The following is a 19,990-nucleotide window of genomic DNA, read 5'->3' as shown; positions in this document are numbered from 1 at the left end:
TGTGATAGGCCAACAAACTCTGTGGACCTTAACCCCTGAAGAGAGAATCTATAGGGTATAGTTATGAGGGAGATGAGAGAGACACATTGGCTCAGTTATTAATGGAGAAGGAGCCAAAACCACATATTAAATTCACAATACTTCTGGATTAAAATTTGTCTTTTACTGATCTTATGCAATATTCTGATTCTATGGGATACCGAATTTTGTGTTTTTATGAACTGTAAGCCATTATCATCACAAGCAAAAGAATAATGCTACAAATAATTCACTCTGTGTCAAGTCAGCCAAAAAACTATTTTTTTCCACAATATTTCGATAAATTAAGATGCAGATCAGAGACAAAAATGAAGGGTGTGGAAGTTCATTTTAATTAATATTTATTAAATATTCTTCTGTTAGATCCTCGTACTGAAACATGCTAATTGATCCAGGTGAGTCCTGGAGTCACACTGACCTGCTCACCATGTGCTGCTTGTTTGAGCATGCAGATGTTTTTAAGCAGATAAGCATTTATAGCTCACCACCTCTGCTGGCTCATAAACAGGAAGGTGTGAATGTTACAAACAGTGGTTTAAATCTGAGGACATGTCAGAGTATATTCTAGGAATTCAATAACACAGATTAAAGGTCCGCTGTCTGGAACAACACAGGATTGCATCAGTGGGTAAGAACAATGTCATAAAAAGAAAAACACAGGTTTGTCTGAGATCTGGGTTACATCGCATATTTAGATTAACAGAAAGAAGAGATGTACTTCATCACGCATGGTGCACTGCCCCTTGATGCAGTCTCCTGTGTTCTTTAGTGGTCAATTAAAGGAACTACATAAAATGTCAAAAAAAGAGGACACCAACACTTAAATTGTGTTTGTTTTTGATGCTTTTGGAACATAGTTTGCATGTTTTTACTGTAACTCTTGGAATGCTATTCAGTCTACTGATGCATGCCTAACTTTAATCATATGCTTTTGTGTTGATCTGCCTGGATTCAAATATTAACATCAAGTCACTGCTGCTTCTTGTTTGAATGCGTTCCCATTGTGTACTTTTCTTTATTCATATCATGCTGTTTCCTGTTTGTCTTTTTTTTATGGTTACTTCCCCTCATGTGTCTTTTCTTTTTAGATCCTAGTAATGTTAAACTGCAGGGTGTTTTTTTTTTTTTTTTTTTTTTTAATCTTTATTTTTATTTTTCAATAATTTATTTTTTATTTGTTGCTTTATAGGAAGACTATTTTAACATCCAGGTGTGGACCACAGATGGAAACTAGCCTGTTGGCAAACTCTAGCATATTTAGAGAAATGTCATTCAATATTTTAATTAAAATTAACAAATAAAATAGAACAAACAAATCTAAAAAGGCTGGGGTTAAAACCTGATTATTGATTCAATCTAATAAATGGTAATTCATTCATCATATCTTGTCTTACTTGAGTTCTCTCTGTTTGTCTCACTCCATGAAGACTTTATTTTTGCTCAAACACTCTTTGAACTCTCGTTTTGCTCTGATGGTCTGAAAAATATCAAAATTTCCACTCCTGTACGGTAGATGGCGGTAGGATAGTGTGTGTTGGAGCTGCAATCTGTTAGAAAAAGAAGAAATCAAACGGACCTGGGGTATTTTGTTGAAGCCCTTCACGGATTGAATATGTTGCTGGATTAATAGTACTGAAATAGTGACATCTTTTAAGGTAGGTCACTATTATCCAGGGCCGCATCCACCTCATTTCTGAATGAGACAGGAGCTAAATTGTCACAGTTTACCTCTTACTTTGGAGCTGGTGCTGCAGGGTTTCCTTCAGGCGAGAGGACTGTGGTCACATAAGGACACTCGGTGCACGGAGTGAACTAATGGGGATGGGGCTAAATGAAACCCACCTTTAGATTATTTACGTTTATTAAAATAAATAGGCCTTACAGTGTGTAGGCCTACGTTTTTTACAATAAAACAGGTATGGTGTGTCTTCGACGATGTATATGATGCGCAGGCTGAGCACCGTATGCATGCTTCAAATAGATGTAGTTATACCTGCTCCTAGAGGAAAGTTAAGGAAATAAATGCACGAAGTTCTATTTTTATGTATCTAGCAATAATGATGGTAAATTTTGTTTTTCTACTGATTGAATTTAACACCACTTATTTCCTCTAGAGCAACAGGTTACCTGGCATGCACTGTGTCTTCTCCATGCAGGCAGCTACACCTGTCGTATATTATTTTCATCATAATTGACCTAACTCGGTATTTTATCTAGTCTGGATTGATGTTTATTTATCTGTCAGATAGATGGATAGCTCCTGTCCCTAGCTTAGTCTGAGGTCTCTTAGATCCTGTGTGAACTTTCTCCCAGTTTCCTAGCGCCACGCTTTATAAACGCATCTCACTGAAACCTGACACCAGCTGTGGGTTGAGACAGTGGTGTCAATCATTTCTGTTTGCCAATTACTCTCGGGTATTAAGTCAAACTCAACCTCTGTGTATAGTGACTGTCGTAAAATTGTAGTGCTCCCGGGTAGTAGGGCGCCGTGAACTTACTTGTGACGTGAATAAATGCTGGACAAAGAAATAGCTCTTCGTCGAGTGATTCTTGAGAAGCGTACGACCACAGACCTGGTAAAATTTATCCCAACTTAATATATAGTTTGGGCAAAGACGGAATTAAATACATATTTGCTTGGCTGAGAGTCCGGTTACAGCTCGTTGACAGACTCTGTGGAGTCACGTGGTGTTGCCTCTTTATCTCTGTAACCTCACGTGAACTCAACTTGCTCTATATTAAGTTATATCCGAGTACAGCAAAAACTAAAGCTGCCTGAATCAAACTTGCGGAAATTGCACGTTGCCATCAAAATTGTTGTAGAAACAAGTGTGAAATACCTTTAAACCAAATAAATTAAATGAAATATTCAAAGAAATGATAATAGCACAAATTTTCATTTAAATGTTTTCCTATTTCGCCCCCTAAACTCTCCAAAAAGAAAAAAATAGTGGGTGTGATTAGAAAATGTAATAACAAAAAAGTCAAAGTTCAGGTCTGACCTAGCCTCCTTTATCTGTTTTTATGCTGATGTGTAGCCCAGTCATGCAGACTGCTTTCAGAGTCGCCAGACATTCCCTCAGATGTCTCAGGAGGGCCTCGAACTCTGCCATGGACTCAGGTAAAACACTATGACACACACATAAATACAAATGTTCTCTCCTGTTTTATGGGATTGATTGCTTTTATAACAAAGACAGTAAAGACGGCTCTTTAAAGAGGCTTTAGAGCAGATTTTACACACCTCAGTCTGTCACAATACAGAGTAACCGAGGTAAGAAGGAACAGCAATGTACTGATGGATCAAAGTCCTTGTTAAAGCTTCGAAAGCACAATCTGTACCTGACCATGTTTCGATGACTCCACGACACCGTGAAGGTTTCTTTCTTAATTCCTGATTTATAACCGTACTGTTAACACTTACAGGAAATATAGAATAAAACCAAAAATCTTTATACCCGTCAACTTTACGTTCTTTGGAGTTAAGATGATAGGTCAAAGTTTAGGTTCTTTTTGCTTTTCCTCTCTTTACACTGTCACGCAGCAGCTTTAAGAAGTCCTTTATTATCTTAACAACATTTAAGATTTAAAATCTTAACTAGAAAAACGCTCAGAGAGCGCAGACCTCCACCGAGCATATTGTGATTGTCACCAACACTTTAGTCCTACTTTAATGTTATACTCCCTTTCAGCAGACTGTCTGCTACAATGTGGTGTTAGATGCAGGTTTATACAATAATTTGTTACCTGACAGTGTTGAAAATTATGACCCAGTGCATATTTCATACTCTGGATCTTAGTGCCCAGAATATTTCCTGGATCTGGATCGTACTTTTACATCAGTCAGAAATTATGGTGACCTTGTCTTGTTTTCTTTTGCAAAGCAATCCGACCATTTATGATGGAGTTATATACACATATGGTGAAAACAGCCCTATCTCACATTGATAAAGACTCCTTTAAAGAAGTCCTGGATCCAGACGGTGATCTGGATCACCTCCAAGATGTAATCACTTCTTCCTTATTCCATTTTGAACATTTCCTAAAAATTTCTTCAAGGTCTGTTCGTTATTTTTTGAGTTACGTTGTTCACAGACAAACAGACAGAAAAACTCCCCCTAAAACATAACCTCCTTGGTGGGGGTAAAAATGGTGTTTTCAGTCCGAGGAATAAAGTATGAATAAGATTTCCAGAAAAGTCTGCCACTGAAAATGTCCCTCAGTGTATGAGGTTTCCTAATGATTTTTTCAAAGAGGGATTCAGGAGGCAGGACATGATGTTGTCAGGGCAAATGGGCAGTGGGTGGAGCATGCAGCATCAATAATTCATGCACTACAATGTGAGTAAATGAATGAAAAAAAGAAGAGAAAGTAAATGAAGGTTTTTTCATGCATTCTCTGAGATTGCATCATGTGGCTGTCATCGTCTCTCCTAATCACTCACGTATTCTGCACGCTCTCACCTTTCATTCATTTCATTATATTTATATAAATTTTGTCCTTATGTCAATTTGAAAATATTATGGAAGAAGTAAGGGGAGGAGATGAGGTAGATTTGACAAATTTGTAGGTGAGAATCCGTCCTCAGTTGCAGATATGGGATCATAATTTAAGATATGACAACACTGTAAGCATGATGATATGCAGAGTGATCAGACAGCTTGAGGAATGGGCCTGATGCAACAGCCCCTGCCAAAAATCAATCTATGTTTGCACACAGGAAATCTGGACTTTCATGGATAAGATAAGAAAAAAGAACCTAAAGGGACTACCAGAGATTTGAGATTGAATGTTGCTCTCTGTTGCCTCTTAAAGCACTTTTTAACCACTCAGGTATCAAAGATTAACCACATCCAAATTTTTTTCATGTGAACATTAACCCACATGAACCAGTCAGGAGGAGTTCAGAGTGTTTGATTTGTCCAAATTGCATAAACACCACCTCGTCCACCTCTTTGGTTCACAAGGACTAACCCACCTGAGTCTGGGATTACACAGACGCCAGTGTGGTCAGAGAAAAGGCGACAGAAGTCTTGAAGCTAGCTTGAGTTGCTCACAAAGCCGTGATGAGTCGGTCTTTGATGAAGCAGTTGGACGGTTTAAAATCTCTGAGTCCTGTTGAGTTGAGGTTGTTGATCAGACAAGACGATGCCAGAATAAAAACCACATCTGGATTTGCTGAAGGTAAGAACTGATCACCTGTTGTGTATGACTGAGTTAACTTTTTCAACTGGCTGAGGGGTAAAAGGAAGCATCATAAGAAATCAGCTGTTCTCAGTTAAGAAAGTTCACCAGAGGAAGCTCTAAAACTTCTGGCTTCACTTTTAAGTAACTGTTATATCTTCTTTTTTTGTGGCGATATTGTTTGTTTGTGTGTATTCTGACCCAAACTTGTGCATGTGTTTCAGGGTATCAGCAAGCGAATGTCGTCGTCCTACCCAATCAACTGGCCGATGACTTCGAAGCTTTCTGTCACAAAAACCCCGCCTCCCTGCCGCTGCTTTACCGCAGCCAGCCAGGAGAGACTGCCTGTCCGCCTCTTGCTAAACATGCTGACATCAGGTAAAAAACACAAACACACAGAAACACACTCACTGAGAGAATATCTAACAGAGGTTTGCTGAGGTTTTCTTCTTCTTCTTCTTCAAGGATGGTTGTTTTAAGAAGCCCAAAGGTGAATCTCTGTCCTCTGGATGAATGATTCTCCAGAGTGACTGGAATGATTCACCTGAGAATAAACAAAGTCAGCAGGCTTCACTTTAGTTCAGTCACAAGATGGACCTGGATTATAATAGTCCAACAGTAAATTCCCACTAGATCCATCTCAAATCTATCACTGCACTGGGTCAGTTTTCGTCAACGTGCTAACTCACACTGGCTCCGGTGGGTTACGTGCCCTCTGGATCAGATACACAAGAAATCTACTTAAGCCAGATGCTGGAGAAATAATGCATCAGTTTGCATGGAGCAGGGCAAGCAGAACAGGAAGTCACTGGTGCAGAAGAAGTTGTTATGAGAAGAAACTTGTGCTCTTCAGAGTTATTGCGGACAGTGTTTTTTGTTAAACAGTTCTTATGTTTTCATTTATAGTTTGACATGTTTTGACTGAAAACTTCCTGCAGCTTCCTCAGAGAAGTCTCATATTGTTGTTGTGACTTGTCTGTCAGCTGAGTTATAGAGATTTGGTCGTCCTCACTGAAGCTGCCTAATGCTGGTTTCCTACCTCTCTGAATGGATGAGCAGCAGAAATTGTTTTTCCTCTCTGTGCTTCCCTTACCCCTCACCTAGGGATGGGTACTGAATTAGGTACTTTTACAGGTACCGATCAAATTATGTCGAAAGTACCAGGTACCTGCTCATGGAAAATCAAAAGGTACCATGTTGAGGTACCTAAATGTATCCTTGTGACTGTGAGACAGTGGACGAGTAGGCGATTTACCATGCTGGACATGAACACAGCATTGGAAGGTTTTAAGAATAGATATGTTAAATTGAAATACTCTGAGATTTTATTATTAAACAAATTTGTTTTTTTTTACCACATAAACACAAAAAAGTACTGAAATTGGTACAGTTGAGTACTGATACCGATTGCCAGGTACAGAGCAATCAGTATAAGTATTCAAATGTAAAAGGTACCCATCCCTGCCTTCATCCCCTTTAAATTGTAAAAAACTGTAAGCATGATGTTCATCCATGTCATTTCTGCCTTTCTGTAGGACGGATATTTCTCAGTACTGTGTGTACGAAAAGGGCCAGATGGTGAAAACCGTCTCCAGTCTGCAGAGCTACAGCACCAACTCTGGGTTTGTTTACCAACTCTGAAAGACAGAGAAAACTGAAACAAGCAGAGAATAATATACCTTACCATACCATACCAGCTTTATTTATAGAGCACTTTTAAAAACAACCACAGCTGTAGACAAAGTGCTGTACAGGTAGATCAAATGAAATGATAAAAACAGATAATTAAAAACAGACAAATAAAAGAAAAACATTTTAAAAACAATAAAAAGCAAATATGAGAGCTTTTTGCCTAAATCTTTTGACCCGTGTATCATCACAGTGATCCTGGCTTCTGGTCCAACATGGTGTGTTTCTACCTGGGCTGCAGCTTCGGCTTTGAAGGCCGACTGAAGAAGGCTGGAGTCCCTGTGAGGAACGTGGAGCAGGGTAAAAACGTCAGCATGTACAGGGTACGTCACAGAGAACCACTATCATCATATCACAGCAGATTTTCTTTTATTCAAACTTTATTTTTCGACTTTTCCCATCAAGCATGCAAAATGATAAGGAGCAAAACGTTTTAAGTGTGTCCTAAGCTGTTTATAAAGATTGCAGATGAAAAAAGTACAAACATTTTTATAGTGAATAATGTGTCTGATAGGTCATCATTTGTGTTAACATTTATTTTGAAAGCCTTTATTCTGAATTGTGAAAGTATTTATTATTGTTCAACTGAGGAAAACATCTCTCAAGATCAACAATTTAATTTGATTTTAACCCTGCAGTGAATCTTATGAAAATGTGTGAGGTCTATTTTTTGTCACTACATTGATCTAAATGTAAAGTGTTTTGAAAACAGTTGATAAAAATAAGGGCTGAACACTTAATCAATTTTAAACCAACATCCCAATGTAATAGAATGCAATTTTCAAATCGCAAAGGCTGCAATTAGAAAAAAAAAATGGGTTTCATGTACACAGACCTAGAGGGTATATAGTAGCTTTTACTTTTGTTTGTTTTTTATTTTGGCAAAAAAAAAAAACCTGTGAGCTACAAAGATCCATCCAGTAGACTGATTGTGGCTGGCAGAGCTATACACCTTTATCACTTTACTTTGTATGGTTTGTTACTCTTACTGACAACTGTAGGTCAGTAAAATTTCACAGTGTTCCTTTTTCTTTTTCAATTAAAAAATGCAAAAAAGACTTGTTTAAATGTTAGTATTTTTGTTGTGTTAGTCATACTATACAATGACTTAAAACTTGTGTTAAGAGAACAATGCAGAAGATAAACACCCCCCAAAAATCGTATGCTAAATCAAAATCGCAATGTCGGTCTAACAAAAATCGCAATTAGATTATTTTCCATAATCGTTCAGCCCTAATAAAAATCTTTTGCATGTAGTTTGAAGACTATCAGGGCACATATTAAAACCTTTTTTGTGTGTATTTGTGTGTTTGTGTTTTGGTTTGCAGACTGCAGTTCCATGTGTTCCTGCAGGAGTGTTTAGCTGCCCTCTAGTGGTCACCATGTGTCCTGTTCCTGCTGCCATGCTGGACACAGTTGTGGAGACGACACACCTCAACCCACTGGCACATGGAGCCCCTGTGCACATCGGAGATCCAGGTACACCAAAACACACACCGCAGAGCAAGCTAACTAAGAGGTATCCAGTATTTAGTGTATTATCTGTGTGTGTGTGTGTGTGTGTGTGTGTGTGTGTGTGTAGCTCTTCTAGGCCTAAAGGATATCTCCTCACCTCACTATGGAGACAGAGTGGAGCTGCAGCCTGGAGACGTCACAGTTTTCTGGGCTTGTGGAGTCACAGCCATAGAGGCCATACTCAGCAGCAGTGAGTGATCTGATTGGCTGATCCTGTTTTTATCTCGCCTCCCTGCGTTCACATGTGACCTTCTCCATCTTTGTCCAGAGCCTCCTGTGGCGTTCAGTCACTCTCCAGGCTGTATGTTTCTCACTGACGTCCCAGATTCCTCCACTTCTACACCCAAACCTTTAACGTGTGATGGTGTAGACCCTTCAGACCCTGAGATGACCCCCCTCAGCTGTTTGATATCCCATGAGCCCTTGTTGTACAGTTTGGCATCAAAGAGGAGTGTGGCGAAAATTAGACGGCTTGAGACAATAATTGGAGAGGATCCAGGTAAATAATAAGGGATATTTTATTGAGTTTTTGAGAAAAGTTAAATGTTTTGGGTGTTTTTATTAAAGCAGTATTATTAGTAAAATTACAGAGCCCAAAAGAGTGGTTAGGTATGACTGACAAAACCAGAAGCTGTTACGTTTCTTAAGGTTGATACATAACTAATAGAATACAAATGATTGCATACAAATAAAACATAATTATTATTTGTCTAGTTCAATATTAGGCATACAGCATGATCATAAACTAGTTTGATAAAGTTTAGGGTTATTCAGAGGGTCTGACATTCAGGTGACCCTTTATTTTCCTGCCTTCATTAATCTTGACAAACAGTTGCTATATGCAGCCACAGGAAGCTCAACTTTTAGAATAGAATAGAATAGAACTTTATTGTCATTGTAACAAGTACAACAAAATTGAAGTCACAGCAGCAATCAAGAAAACAGAAAGTAAGAAAGTGTATAGAAAGTGCAAAAAGGTCCATAAGAAAATAGATGATGACAGCTTGTCCATCAATGTCCAGTTCAGCCAGCCTCCACCTCCACAGGGTCCAGGACTGAGCTTCTTCAGCAGTCTGTTCAGTCTCTGTCTCCTGGATCCTGTCTGCTCACAGCAGGTGAAGCTCTTCCAATGTGGCGTTGGTGTCTGATGTTAGCTCCGTTAGCCATGTCTGTGAATAGCATGATGCTACTCTGCCCTCTGGTATTCCCTCTGTTGCTGGGTTAGCATGGCTAGCTCGTCCATCTTATTGGAGATAGATCTTATGTTCCCAATAACGATGGATGGAAGGACAGGTCTATGTTGTCACTTCTTAGCTCACACCTGAGAACCAGCACGTCGTCCTCACCTCCTTCTCATTACTTTGTGGGAAGACATCCGGCCTTACACCAGTTAGCATTGACATGCTACAGGCTGCTAACAGCTAAGTTCACAATGCAGCCATGGTTACAAGTAGGATCTCCAGACAAACACAGGAGAAAAAGTAGTGAAAATATCACTGAAGCCACAAAAACGTTGGTGTCAATGACCAACAAATGAGTCATACAAAGTAATGATCCACTCCAAATACAAAGATTACGAAAAAGAGACGAAAAAATTACGAGAAACGGACAAAGAAGAGAGAGCTGCTGCAAAAGGCAGCCATAGATCTCCAGATTAAAAAAAAAAAATTCTCTCACTGATGTTTTTGTAAACCCTTTTTTCAGCCACTGAAAAACTCCATAAACCTTGTTGACAAGCCCACTCAAGACCTGTCAGGGGGACTTGTGAAGATCTCGTGCTATTTTCAGAGTGAAGCGTTTTGATTACTTTACTGACAGATTCAGGGATTTCTTCAATATTTAAATATGTCAAGGTTTTAAAATCTTTAGGTTTAGTCTAAACGTCCAGCTTTGTTACTTCATATTCTTCTGGGTAGAATCGGTTTAATGCTCAGTCTAATCTCACACTCTGGATCAGGTGTTTGTCAGGTGAATGTGAGTGTGTCACTTTGTTTCTCCAGGTCAGCGAGGAATTAAAGCTTTGTTTGTGCAGGATGAACTTCTGCGTTCCTGTTTGGCTCTCTCACATGCATCCTCTGTGGCTATAACAACAGGGTTCCCCACACACTACATGCACAGGTAATCAGCACACACACACACACACACACACACACACACACACACACACACACACAAACAGGTATATTTACACATCTGAAATACACAGAAATCAAAATAAGTTCCTCTTAGATGCTAAATGCTAATTTAACTGTAAAGCACTTTGTGTTGCATCTTTTTGACTGATCAGAGAGGCCAACAGTTAAAACTAGCCTGAAATGTAACATCACCTGGACTGAGAAGCTTTCAGAAGTTTTGGTTAGTATCTAAGATTTAAATATTCAAGTGTTTTCTTTGCCTTTAAGCCCTCCTGATGAGACCGACGGCCCTCCAGGAGCCATTGCCATGGCAACTATGCTGTTATCACTGGGGAAACAGGTGACGATGGTGATAGACAAAAGAGACGTAAAGATGAACCAGGCCATCATTGATGAAGCTGTGAGAAAAGGTGGGAGATAGATGTAAATCAAGTCAACCCTTAAAAACATGTTGATCTGCTTCATTTCATCAGTCAAAATCAAACCTTTGTTTTTCATTTTAAAGTTTGGTGTGAAATATGTTACTCTGTTCTCAGGTGTGCTGAAAAGTCCAGTCCCACTGGTCACTTTTGATGGCAGTGGTCACGACTCTGCTCTTCACTTCCTGTGTCACAATGGAGACCCCGGCAAGCCCAGGTGAGCTCACCTGGTTTATGTGTTTGAAAACTATATTCATTGATTTGAACAGAAATTTAATCTGTTGGTGTCATTTAGATTTTCAGCAGAGGAAGTGTTTCTATTCATGGCATATTTCAATCAGAGTAGTATCAACCAGTCAGGTATCAGCAGACTTTGGTGTAAAAACAGTCTAATGTAAGGACACCCCTGCATTTCAGCAAACCTAAGAGAGCCAAATTGCAATAAAACAACAAGATCCTCTTATGGGTTCATGTTGCTGTAAGTCAGAGACACAAATTTACAGTGAAAATGAGGAACAAAAAAATAGATGTTACTCTTAGAGATGTAATAAACTAAGAAGCAGCATTGCTAATCCTGCAAATATGTCAGGGTTGGTTAATTTCACTCATTTTGTGTGCAACACCAGGTATGACCACCTGGTGGCGATAGAGCGTAGTGGACGAGCTGCAGATGGAAACTACTACAACATGAGAGGGATAAACATCAAACATCTGGTTGATCCCATCGATGACCTGTTTATTGCTGCCAAGAGTATCCCTGGAATTACAACTACAGGTCAGAATTACTGATTATAGTCCGTTATCTTCATGTTAATGTCCTTATTTTATATTTTATCACTGCAGTAACCATTTTTACAACATCTGTGGCCTGCCCAACTCATCAAGTTGTTCAGTCAAAGTGGAACGTGTTCTTATTTGATGTTAGATTTATAAAACTTTAATCTTTAAATTGTTTCTTTTTGTCCTTTGTAAAAACCTAAAGTGAAAGACCACTGCTCACATTTGTAAGACCTTTATCAGCATCTGGACAGAAATGTTCCTCTGTCTCTGCAGGAGTCGGTGATGGAGGCAACGAGCTGGGTATGGGGAAGGTGAGAGACAAGGTGGTGGACCTGATGCCTAAAGGAGATCTCATCGCATGTGATGTTCCTGCTGACTTTGCCATCACTGCTGGTACGGTCGTACGCACACCTCACTCGAGCCTTAGTCTGACTGCACACATTTTCTGACAATGCAACATTTTTTACCCCTCTCTTCCCCAACAGCCCCTTCAGATAATTTCACTGCAAAGTTTGAGCAAGCTTGAGAAATATGTTCAGCATGGATCAGCTGGTGAAGCTGCAGAAAATGTTTCTTTTCTCTTTAACACAAACTTCCTAATTAATCGTCACAGATCTCTCAGGTTGGTCCAGCATCAGCCCACTGTTAAAGCTATTTTTGAGTCAGTTTGGAGCAGACACTCTTGGTCATAAAACGTTTGCCTCTGGTGATCATGTCCAGTGTTAGCTCTGTTAGCCTAGTTTCTGTGAAAAGCGTGATGCTACTCTGCTGTCATCTCTTCTTAACTACCACTGCAGGGCCAGCACGTCGTCATTGTCTCTTCCTCTTCAGCTTGCAGGGAACTTTGGTCCTAGCACCAGTTAGCATTAACATGCTACAGGCTGCTAACACCTGAAATCTTGCATGTAAACGATGGGGGAAAAAAGTAAAACACCACTACAAATGTAACCAGTTTGGTATCCACAGTCAAAATGAGCCGTAAAACTAGTTAAAGGCTCCAAATAATAACTAAAAACTAACTAAACTAAAAAGAGAAAAAAAACGGAAAAGGGGAACAACAAAAAGAGAGGTTGTCGCTCTTGTGGTGCTTAGCAGTAAAATTAAGTATAAGAATATGAAGTATAAAGATAAAGAAGTGAAACTGGAAGGAGGAAATAATCTGGAAATGATGTATCCAAGCTTTTCTGTCAATGACGCATCTGATTTAACCACCAACGTCTGCAAAGAAGGAGAAATAAATGCTCGAGTCCCTGACCGACCCTAACTGAGTTTGTGTAATGTCTTTGTTCACCTTCTAACTATTGGAATATCCATAGTGCAGTTTTTCCCGTCAAACCTCAGTCATGTTGGTTAAAAAGATATTTGAAGTAAAAAGCTTTTGACTTCCAGTGTTAAGCTGCTGAAGCATCAGAAATTCTCTTAAAGCACCGATTCTTTGCCTGCTTTTTTGATCCCTCCCCCTGCAGGAGTGTCTAACTGGGGGGGATATGCTGTGGCCTGTGGGCTCTACCTGCTGCACACCTGCCCATCTCATCAGAGGTACCTGAAGAAAGGACTGGGACTCACGACCACTGAAGACCAGCTGCGGGACTGGAACACCAACCTGCCGTCTGTGGATAAGGTGACACCCCTGAAGTCTCTCATCCTCTATGTGACAAATAAACCTTTTTAATTTTGGTAATCAATGTTTTATCGTTTTTGAGATGTAAACCATATAGGAAAAATATCTCAACAGCTGATTTTTTGTGTCTTAAAGGGACAAAAACGGAGTAAATTTATCCTAGAGTAAAAGCCTGATACACAGCAAAAGGCAGATAAAACACAATACGCACAAAATAACTCATTTTAAAACTCAATCTGAAATGAAACCTCCTGTATTTTTAGAAATCAGTGCCTGAATGAAAACACACAAAGACTGGTAACCTGGTTCTGCAGATTTCCTCCCTTCTTCAGAGCAGTTAGCCCATAGAAACAGATATTTCCCTCAGGAGTTAAAGAAGTACTAAAGGAGCATTACGTAATGCACATGAAAAACACGCTGCATCTATAAAGACATGAATAAAATAGTTTGCTGTGATGCTATTTATAGAACTCTGTCTTTCAGGAGGAATCGATCCTCGCCACTCTGATGAACTTTGGGATAAGAAGTGGGAAAACTGCTAACCTGGCCATGGAGGTGGACGGTTTGACCTTTCACCCCACACACTCAGACATCATCACCAGACTGCTGGAGGCCACACATGGCTCCACACCTGCGCACCCCTGATCAGCTCATCCTGTGTTTAGAGGTTGGGTAGTTTGATAATAATCAGTGTAATCTCATAATTAGTCTTTAGAGCGCATACATGCAAAGAGTCAGTGTGGCACCGTGTGAATTTCTGTTTCCTCTTTATTCAGATCACCCAGAAGAAGTGAGAAGGAAAGGAGAGTGTGTGTGTGACTTTAGATGTTGCCTTGGTTACTTTTCAGCGCTCCTCTTTTACTTCTAGTGACCAAACAAAGTAGAGTCACATGAATCAAGCTCTCTTTCCTCTCTCACTCAGAGTTGTTGAGCGACATGGTGCCTTAGGGTCAGAAAAGATTCAAAATTGACTTTTTCATGTTGAAAATAGTTCCTGCATTTGTAGCCGAACAAATTAAGAACCAAAAACAGATTTTAAAGGCCCTAGATTTCTTGTAGGCTTTGTGTAATGAAGGATATGTATAGTGCACTTAAAAACACAATGATGCATTTCAGATCTCTCAGAGTTTGAGTAACTTAAGTGTGTAACATATTTTGGTGTCACTCCAGTAGATTGTTTGAGCCAGCAGACTGAAGCAACGGCTGTTATTATCTGACTGTATATTGCACATTTTTGATATTAACACAGCTTTTTTTATTGATCCATTTGTGCATTAAAATACTCATCAATTCTGTCCCCAATCCTACAATCATTGTTGGATTTTTGATGCGTTGCTTGATTCAATAAATAATTTTGTATGGATGAAGATGTAACTCCAATAAAATAATGAAGCTTCTTACATTAGATCTATATATTAAATGTGATGTTATATTGTTCATGTGTTGCACCTTAATCCCAGTTTAACTAGATGGATCATTGGCTCCTGGTTGGTGTAAAAGGGTACAAGATCAATACATGGCCTTTTTCCTGTTTCTTTGGAAATCATTATTTCAAATGTCTAAAAAGTTTATAAAACCAGCAGCTAAGTTACTTTAAGCACAGACAAGTTTAAAGTGTCCACCTGAAAACAAACTCATGTTTAGCTTCACACTCTAACATGTTTTCTCAGGATGAATGGTGACATTTTGTAGATGAAGTTGGTGAGTGGTAAACAGAGCGAGTTTCAAAACTGTAACAATCATTCTTCATTTTAAAAACTTTGAACACAAGCTGAAGAGTGTCTGACCTTTGGGACGTTTGTGCTCTATTTTCTATACATTCAACTGCCAACATGCAAAATGTGCAAATACACAAAAAACTCTCCTGCAATCAATCCATCAGTCTTTATTTGTACACCGCTAAATCATAACAAACATCATCTCAAGACACTTTCCAAAAACATTAACAAGTCAAGTCCCGTTAATGTTTTTTATTTTATTTTTTTTTTTACATTTTATTAACAAAAACCCAACATCAAGACAAGACCAGGAGTCTTATCTCATCTTAACCCATCATGCACTGGTGCCATTTTTCTCACTACTTTCTGAGGCAAAAATACGCTCTCAGTCAAGTTTTCTTTCTGTAAAGTATTAGCAGCATGTTTCTCTGGGTTTTTTCTGGTCATCAGTTCAGTTTTTCATTAAACATGTAAACAACAGTAAACTTTATTAAAGTAGACTTAAACTCATTTTTAAGGATCACATAAAGAAATATTAATCTCTCATTAAACTCAACCTCTTTATGCTTACTATTATTATGCCCCCTGCTGGCCATTAGAAAAAAAAAGCAATCCAAAGCACAACTGAAATGGCAACTTTCTTTTAGCTATTAAAATAAAATAAAAACATAGTTAAATATTCATCTTTCCTTCAAAGTCTCACAACAACAACCTTTTAGACGGTTTAGGAGAGAGTCTCAAAGGTTCAGAAGGTGTTACCCTTATAGAAAATCGCATTATTATCACATCACTGGATATTGAACATCTGAAAGGTATTTGTCTTACAGTCATTGGCTAAAAAATATCTGCACACCTTTGCTGTTTTTAATTGGTTAAAAAAGGAGCTGTATTTTGCACTCCAGAAAGCACAATTACTGATAACAGAGAAAACAGAAATTTTCATCTTATAACTGGAGTCTGGGTATACTTCCTCTTCTTTACCGCCTCTGATATGAAGGCTTTTCGTCACTCTCTCCGAGCATAAATGACTTCAGAATTTAATTTTCATCACTGAATATGTGAGAGTATTTATTTTACTTACCTCTGCAGTGAAACCAAAGTTGTTACAAAGACATTTAACATCATCCAATCAGAGTTAATGAGAGTATCATTGATTTTACAGAGAGTGCTTTTTCCACATCCAGTCTGATGACGATTGATCCGAGCTCTTCTTCCTCATTAATTTTCTTATGTAGAAATCAACAAGAAACTCAACCCAATTCACAGCACAACTCGCCTTCTCTGATGCATGCAAAGGGTTAGATGCACCATAAACAGGGCAGCAGAGGAAATCTGTGTGTTTTACATTATTTTGAAATGTCACCAGTAAGAAATAAATCATACAAGCATCGGGAGGCATAGCTTTGATTTCTGTATAAGAAGTTGTCTTACGGTCATTTTCTGGGTTTGAAAAAAGGAACTTCAGCTGTGTTTGACGTTTCAATCTGCAGTATTATTCTCATATTGCACCAAATTTTGGATACTCCCCGCCTGCCTGAGGAGAAAATGGGCTTCGCAATCGTCTCGGGTATTTCTTCTCTCGAGTGAAACGTTCATCTCGAGGAAACTGCAGACCTTGCTTAAATGTGTTCACGTTTAGATGGTAAGATTTCATGACACAATACCACACACAATGTGATATGTTATTACAGAGAATGCTATAAAGTGTGAATATAAACAGGATTTAAAGTAAGAGTATGTGGGGCGGTTTCTGATTGAACCACACATTCAGGAAATACTGCCTAGATTCTGCCATCCAGGCAGGCAGAGGAGGTATTTTTCATTCCCGTTTGCTTATAGCGTCAGTCCAGTACCAAGAAAACAAGCTCTAAATGTATTTTCTATAAACCAAGCACATTTCCTACATTTGTAATTTACCCAACGCAGAGAGCCGCCACAGGGAGGGAGAGGCAGGAGACATAAACAGCTGAGGTTTGTTTCCCAAACAGTTTTGGAGCTACTTTCTTTACAGTAGCTACAGTATATCTCCACTGCAGGCTGGGAAGACTCTTTGGTGATTAGTGTCAGAAAAACTGGAGGGAAAACTTTTGGATCATTTTATTCAAACAGTTTCCCTTCAAGCAAAGTCTTAAAAAAGCTCAGTGTGGGGTGAGGACGACTGCAGAGAGGAAACCTGTACACATCGGCTGTCCTCTCACAAACATTATGTGTAACCTTCTGTACCAGTCTCTGTCCTGGACTGGTTTCATTTTCCTCTCTGCTTCGTCATACTGTCCTCATTTCCCTTCATCTCCTTTTGAACTGTGACCTTTGACCCCAGTGTGACCGGAGATTAATGTGACTTCCTGCTGGATGACAGCGGCCACCAGGAGCAGCTGATACAGCCAAGACTAACACACACACACACACACACACACACACACACACACACACACACACACACACACACACACACACACACACACACACACACACACACACACACACACACACACACACACACATTGACATCCTTCAGGCCTCTAGAGGAAGGATTCTGTTATGCAAGCAAACACAATGACACTGTAAAAACACGTTTATTTTCACACGCTCAGTGATTTTAATCTTCATCTCCTGAGTCACCTGAAAGCTAATTACTAATCTCCTCAAACCAACAAACACTGGTATCTTACACCCGGCCAAACACAACATCATTTAACCCAGAACTGAGCTAAAGAGATGGACCATGAGTCAGACTCTGCAGCTTGATGGTGACAAGAACTCACAGGACGAGTGTTAGCAAACTTTAAACTCAGGAGCCCTGGTGTTATTAAGAGTTTTTACCTGCAATTTAACAACAAAAATTTTAACATTTACAACATTTAAGCATCACTTACAAAGGTGGTTGTAAATCTTCCGGGGATGTTCAGTGGTTAAGAAGCCATAAAAAGCTTCTATATGCATGTCTTTGATATTGTATTTACCATTTTGAGCTTGTTTTTGGACTCTGAGAGAAAGCTGGAGAGCCCACACATGCACAAGAAGGACATGAAAGCTCCACTCATACCCCTTTTCCACCAAGCTGGTTCCAGGGCTGGTGCTAGAGCTGGTGCTAGAGCCGGTTCACAGTTAGTTCAAGTGCAAACCAGTTTGCTTTTCCACGGGTGCCGGCTTATTAACTTATCTTCTTCTTCTATTGTTTCGCTTACCCCAAACTCGTGTTTTTAAAGATGGCGCTCTTCCGTGTTTTTACTCCGTTTTGGTTGGTCAATAATCGCGCCCCCACCCCCTGGCGTAAGTCCGTAGCCCCCGACATAACGTGGTGCTTAGTCTGTGGAAAACCAAAGAACTGGTGCTAAGTCTGGATCTAGCTCTGAACCAGCCCTGGAACCAGCTTGGTGGAAAAGGGGTAACAGAAAGCCACCTGCCCAGCTTGGGAATCAAACTAAGAACCTTCTTACTGTGATGCAACCGTGCTTACCACTGCAGCCCAAGTACATACACATAATCCCTGAAATATCCCTGAAAAATTTCAGGATGAACCTATTTTGTTTATGGAAACAATAAATATTTCATCCCAACCTCACTTCAAAGTTTTCCTGCCAGCCTCTAGGTAAAATTTCTGCAAACTGGGATGAGCTGATGTGTGAATGGAGACGGTTAAAGTCGGGAATAATCCACACAAGCGAGTGGGCTGGGTGATGTTTGTGACATGCAACCAGTGAAGTCTTTGTGCCCCTGATGAAGATGCTACATCTTTTCTTCTGCTCACACTGCAAAAACTGAAATGTAACCACAGTTATATCTTATTCCTCCCAAAAAATCACCTGAGACTTAATGTGAGTCACATTCACCTGACAAGCTCATGTTGAAGATATCAAAAGTCAAGTGTCTTGAAATAAAAAATGTCTTGATATTAGAAACTGAACAAATAAACTTTTAATTTTACATCATGTTCTTCCTTCTACTCATCAACAGAGGAAATCTGTAGAAGCTTCAAAGACTTCCTTCTGTTTTCAGCATCAGACATCAGACTGAAACACCACACACACCACAGTCAAACACACAGCCTCTCTCCACAGCTGTGTGTCTCCACAGGAACCAAACACACAACAAATGACAAAAAGTTTGGTATAAAGTTTTATAAAAATATTCTTTATCACATCTGTCACAATACTTCATATGAACATACCACGTGTTCTTCTTACAAGGTGCTTTTCACTGTGATGTTTGACCACATTATTTTATCCCAATCAAACCTCTGTCATTATATTAAACTTAATACTTTCTCATTTTCAAAGTTCTATTTCCACAACTGTTAAATTTTTAACAATATGTCACATGCCATCATTTCATAAGATGCTGAAGAGTCTCTTTTATAACTTAAGTCCTGATATACTTCTGTGGGTATTAAGCATACATTTTCTGTTCAATAACTGATAAACAGATTCATAAAAATATGTCATTTGAACAAAGTCATATAGTTGCCAAACATGCATTATGTAAACATCAGAGGTTTTTCCCTTTAGCTTCACCAACAGCAAAGATTTACACCTTCACTGCATGCAACGCGAGGTGTCGAAACCACAAACTGCCAATGAGTCTACCATCACCCTGGCATTAAGCTGCGTTCACTGTTCACAGGAAAAAAAATGTCAAGGTTGCCCAGATGAGAAATAATTAAACACTTGTCTAATAAAAGCTGTTCTGGTGAGGCGTTTCTTTCTTTTGTACAACCAAGAATTCATGGATGTAATCCTGATCATTTATAGCCAACAATGTGTTCTCTTTTTGCAAACATTTTTGTGAATAATGGCTTCAAATAGTTTCAAACATCTGTAGATCACACATACTTTATAAGGGTATTATTTTTGAAATTGTAAAAATTGTTTAATTTGTTTACCTCACAAC

The 19,990-nt window shown here is 39.1% G+C and overlaps 1 protein-coding gene across 2 annotated transcripts; it reads left to right on the top strand.

The window, feature by feature from the left end:
* The first annotated feature begins 1,568 nt into the window (after window positions 1-1,568).
* On the top strand, window positions 1,569-14,775 carry dglucy (D-glutamate cyclase). Of its 2 annotated transcripts, XM_074692884.1 has the most exons (16): window positions 1,569-1,694; window positions 3,078-3,160; window positions 5,448-5,601; window positions 6,759-6,845; window positions 7,106-7,235; window positions 8,241-8,391; window positions 8,495-8,617; window positions 8,696-8,926; window positions 10,428-10,545; window positions 10,830-10,972; window positions 11,099-11,198; window positions 11,608-11,756; window positions 12,035-12,154; window positions 13,228-13,382; window positions 13,866-14,049; window positions 14,159-14,775. In XM_074692884.1, exons 2-15 carry the CDS (start codon window positions 3,085-3,087, stop codon window positions 14,025-14,027), a joined length of 1,899 nt encoding a protein of 632 aa, XP_074548985.1. In that variant the 5' UTR covers window positions 1,569-1,694; window positions 3,078-3,084; the 3' UTR covers window positions 14,028-14,049; window positions 14,159-14,775. The 2 variants fall into 2 exon arrangements, with proteins under 2 accessions (XP_074548985.1, XP_074548984.1); XM_074692883.1 differs by having other exon boundaries at window positions 13,866-14,775.
* The last annotated feature ends 5,215 nt before the right edge of the window (window positions 14,776-19,990 follow it).

The sequence above is a fragment of the Halichoeres trimaculatus genome, unplaced genomic scaffold (assembly GCF_033239565.1).
Source record: "Halichoeres trimaculatus isolate MK-OKI-2021-1 unplaced genomic scaffold, fHalTri1.1 fHalTri1_scaffold_17, whole genome shotgun sequence".
Classification (NCBI taxonomy): Eukaryota; Metazoa; Chordata; class Actinopteri; order Labriformes; family Labridae; genus Halichoeres; species Halichoeres trimaculatus.
This window is presented reverse-complemented; position numbering and strand designations above follow the sequence as displayed.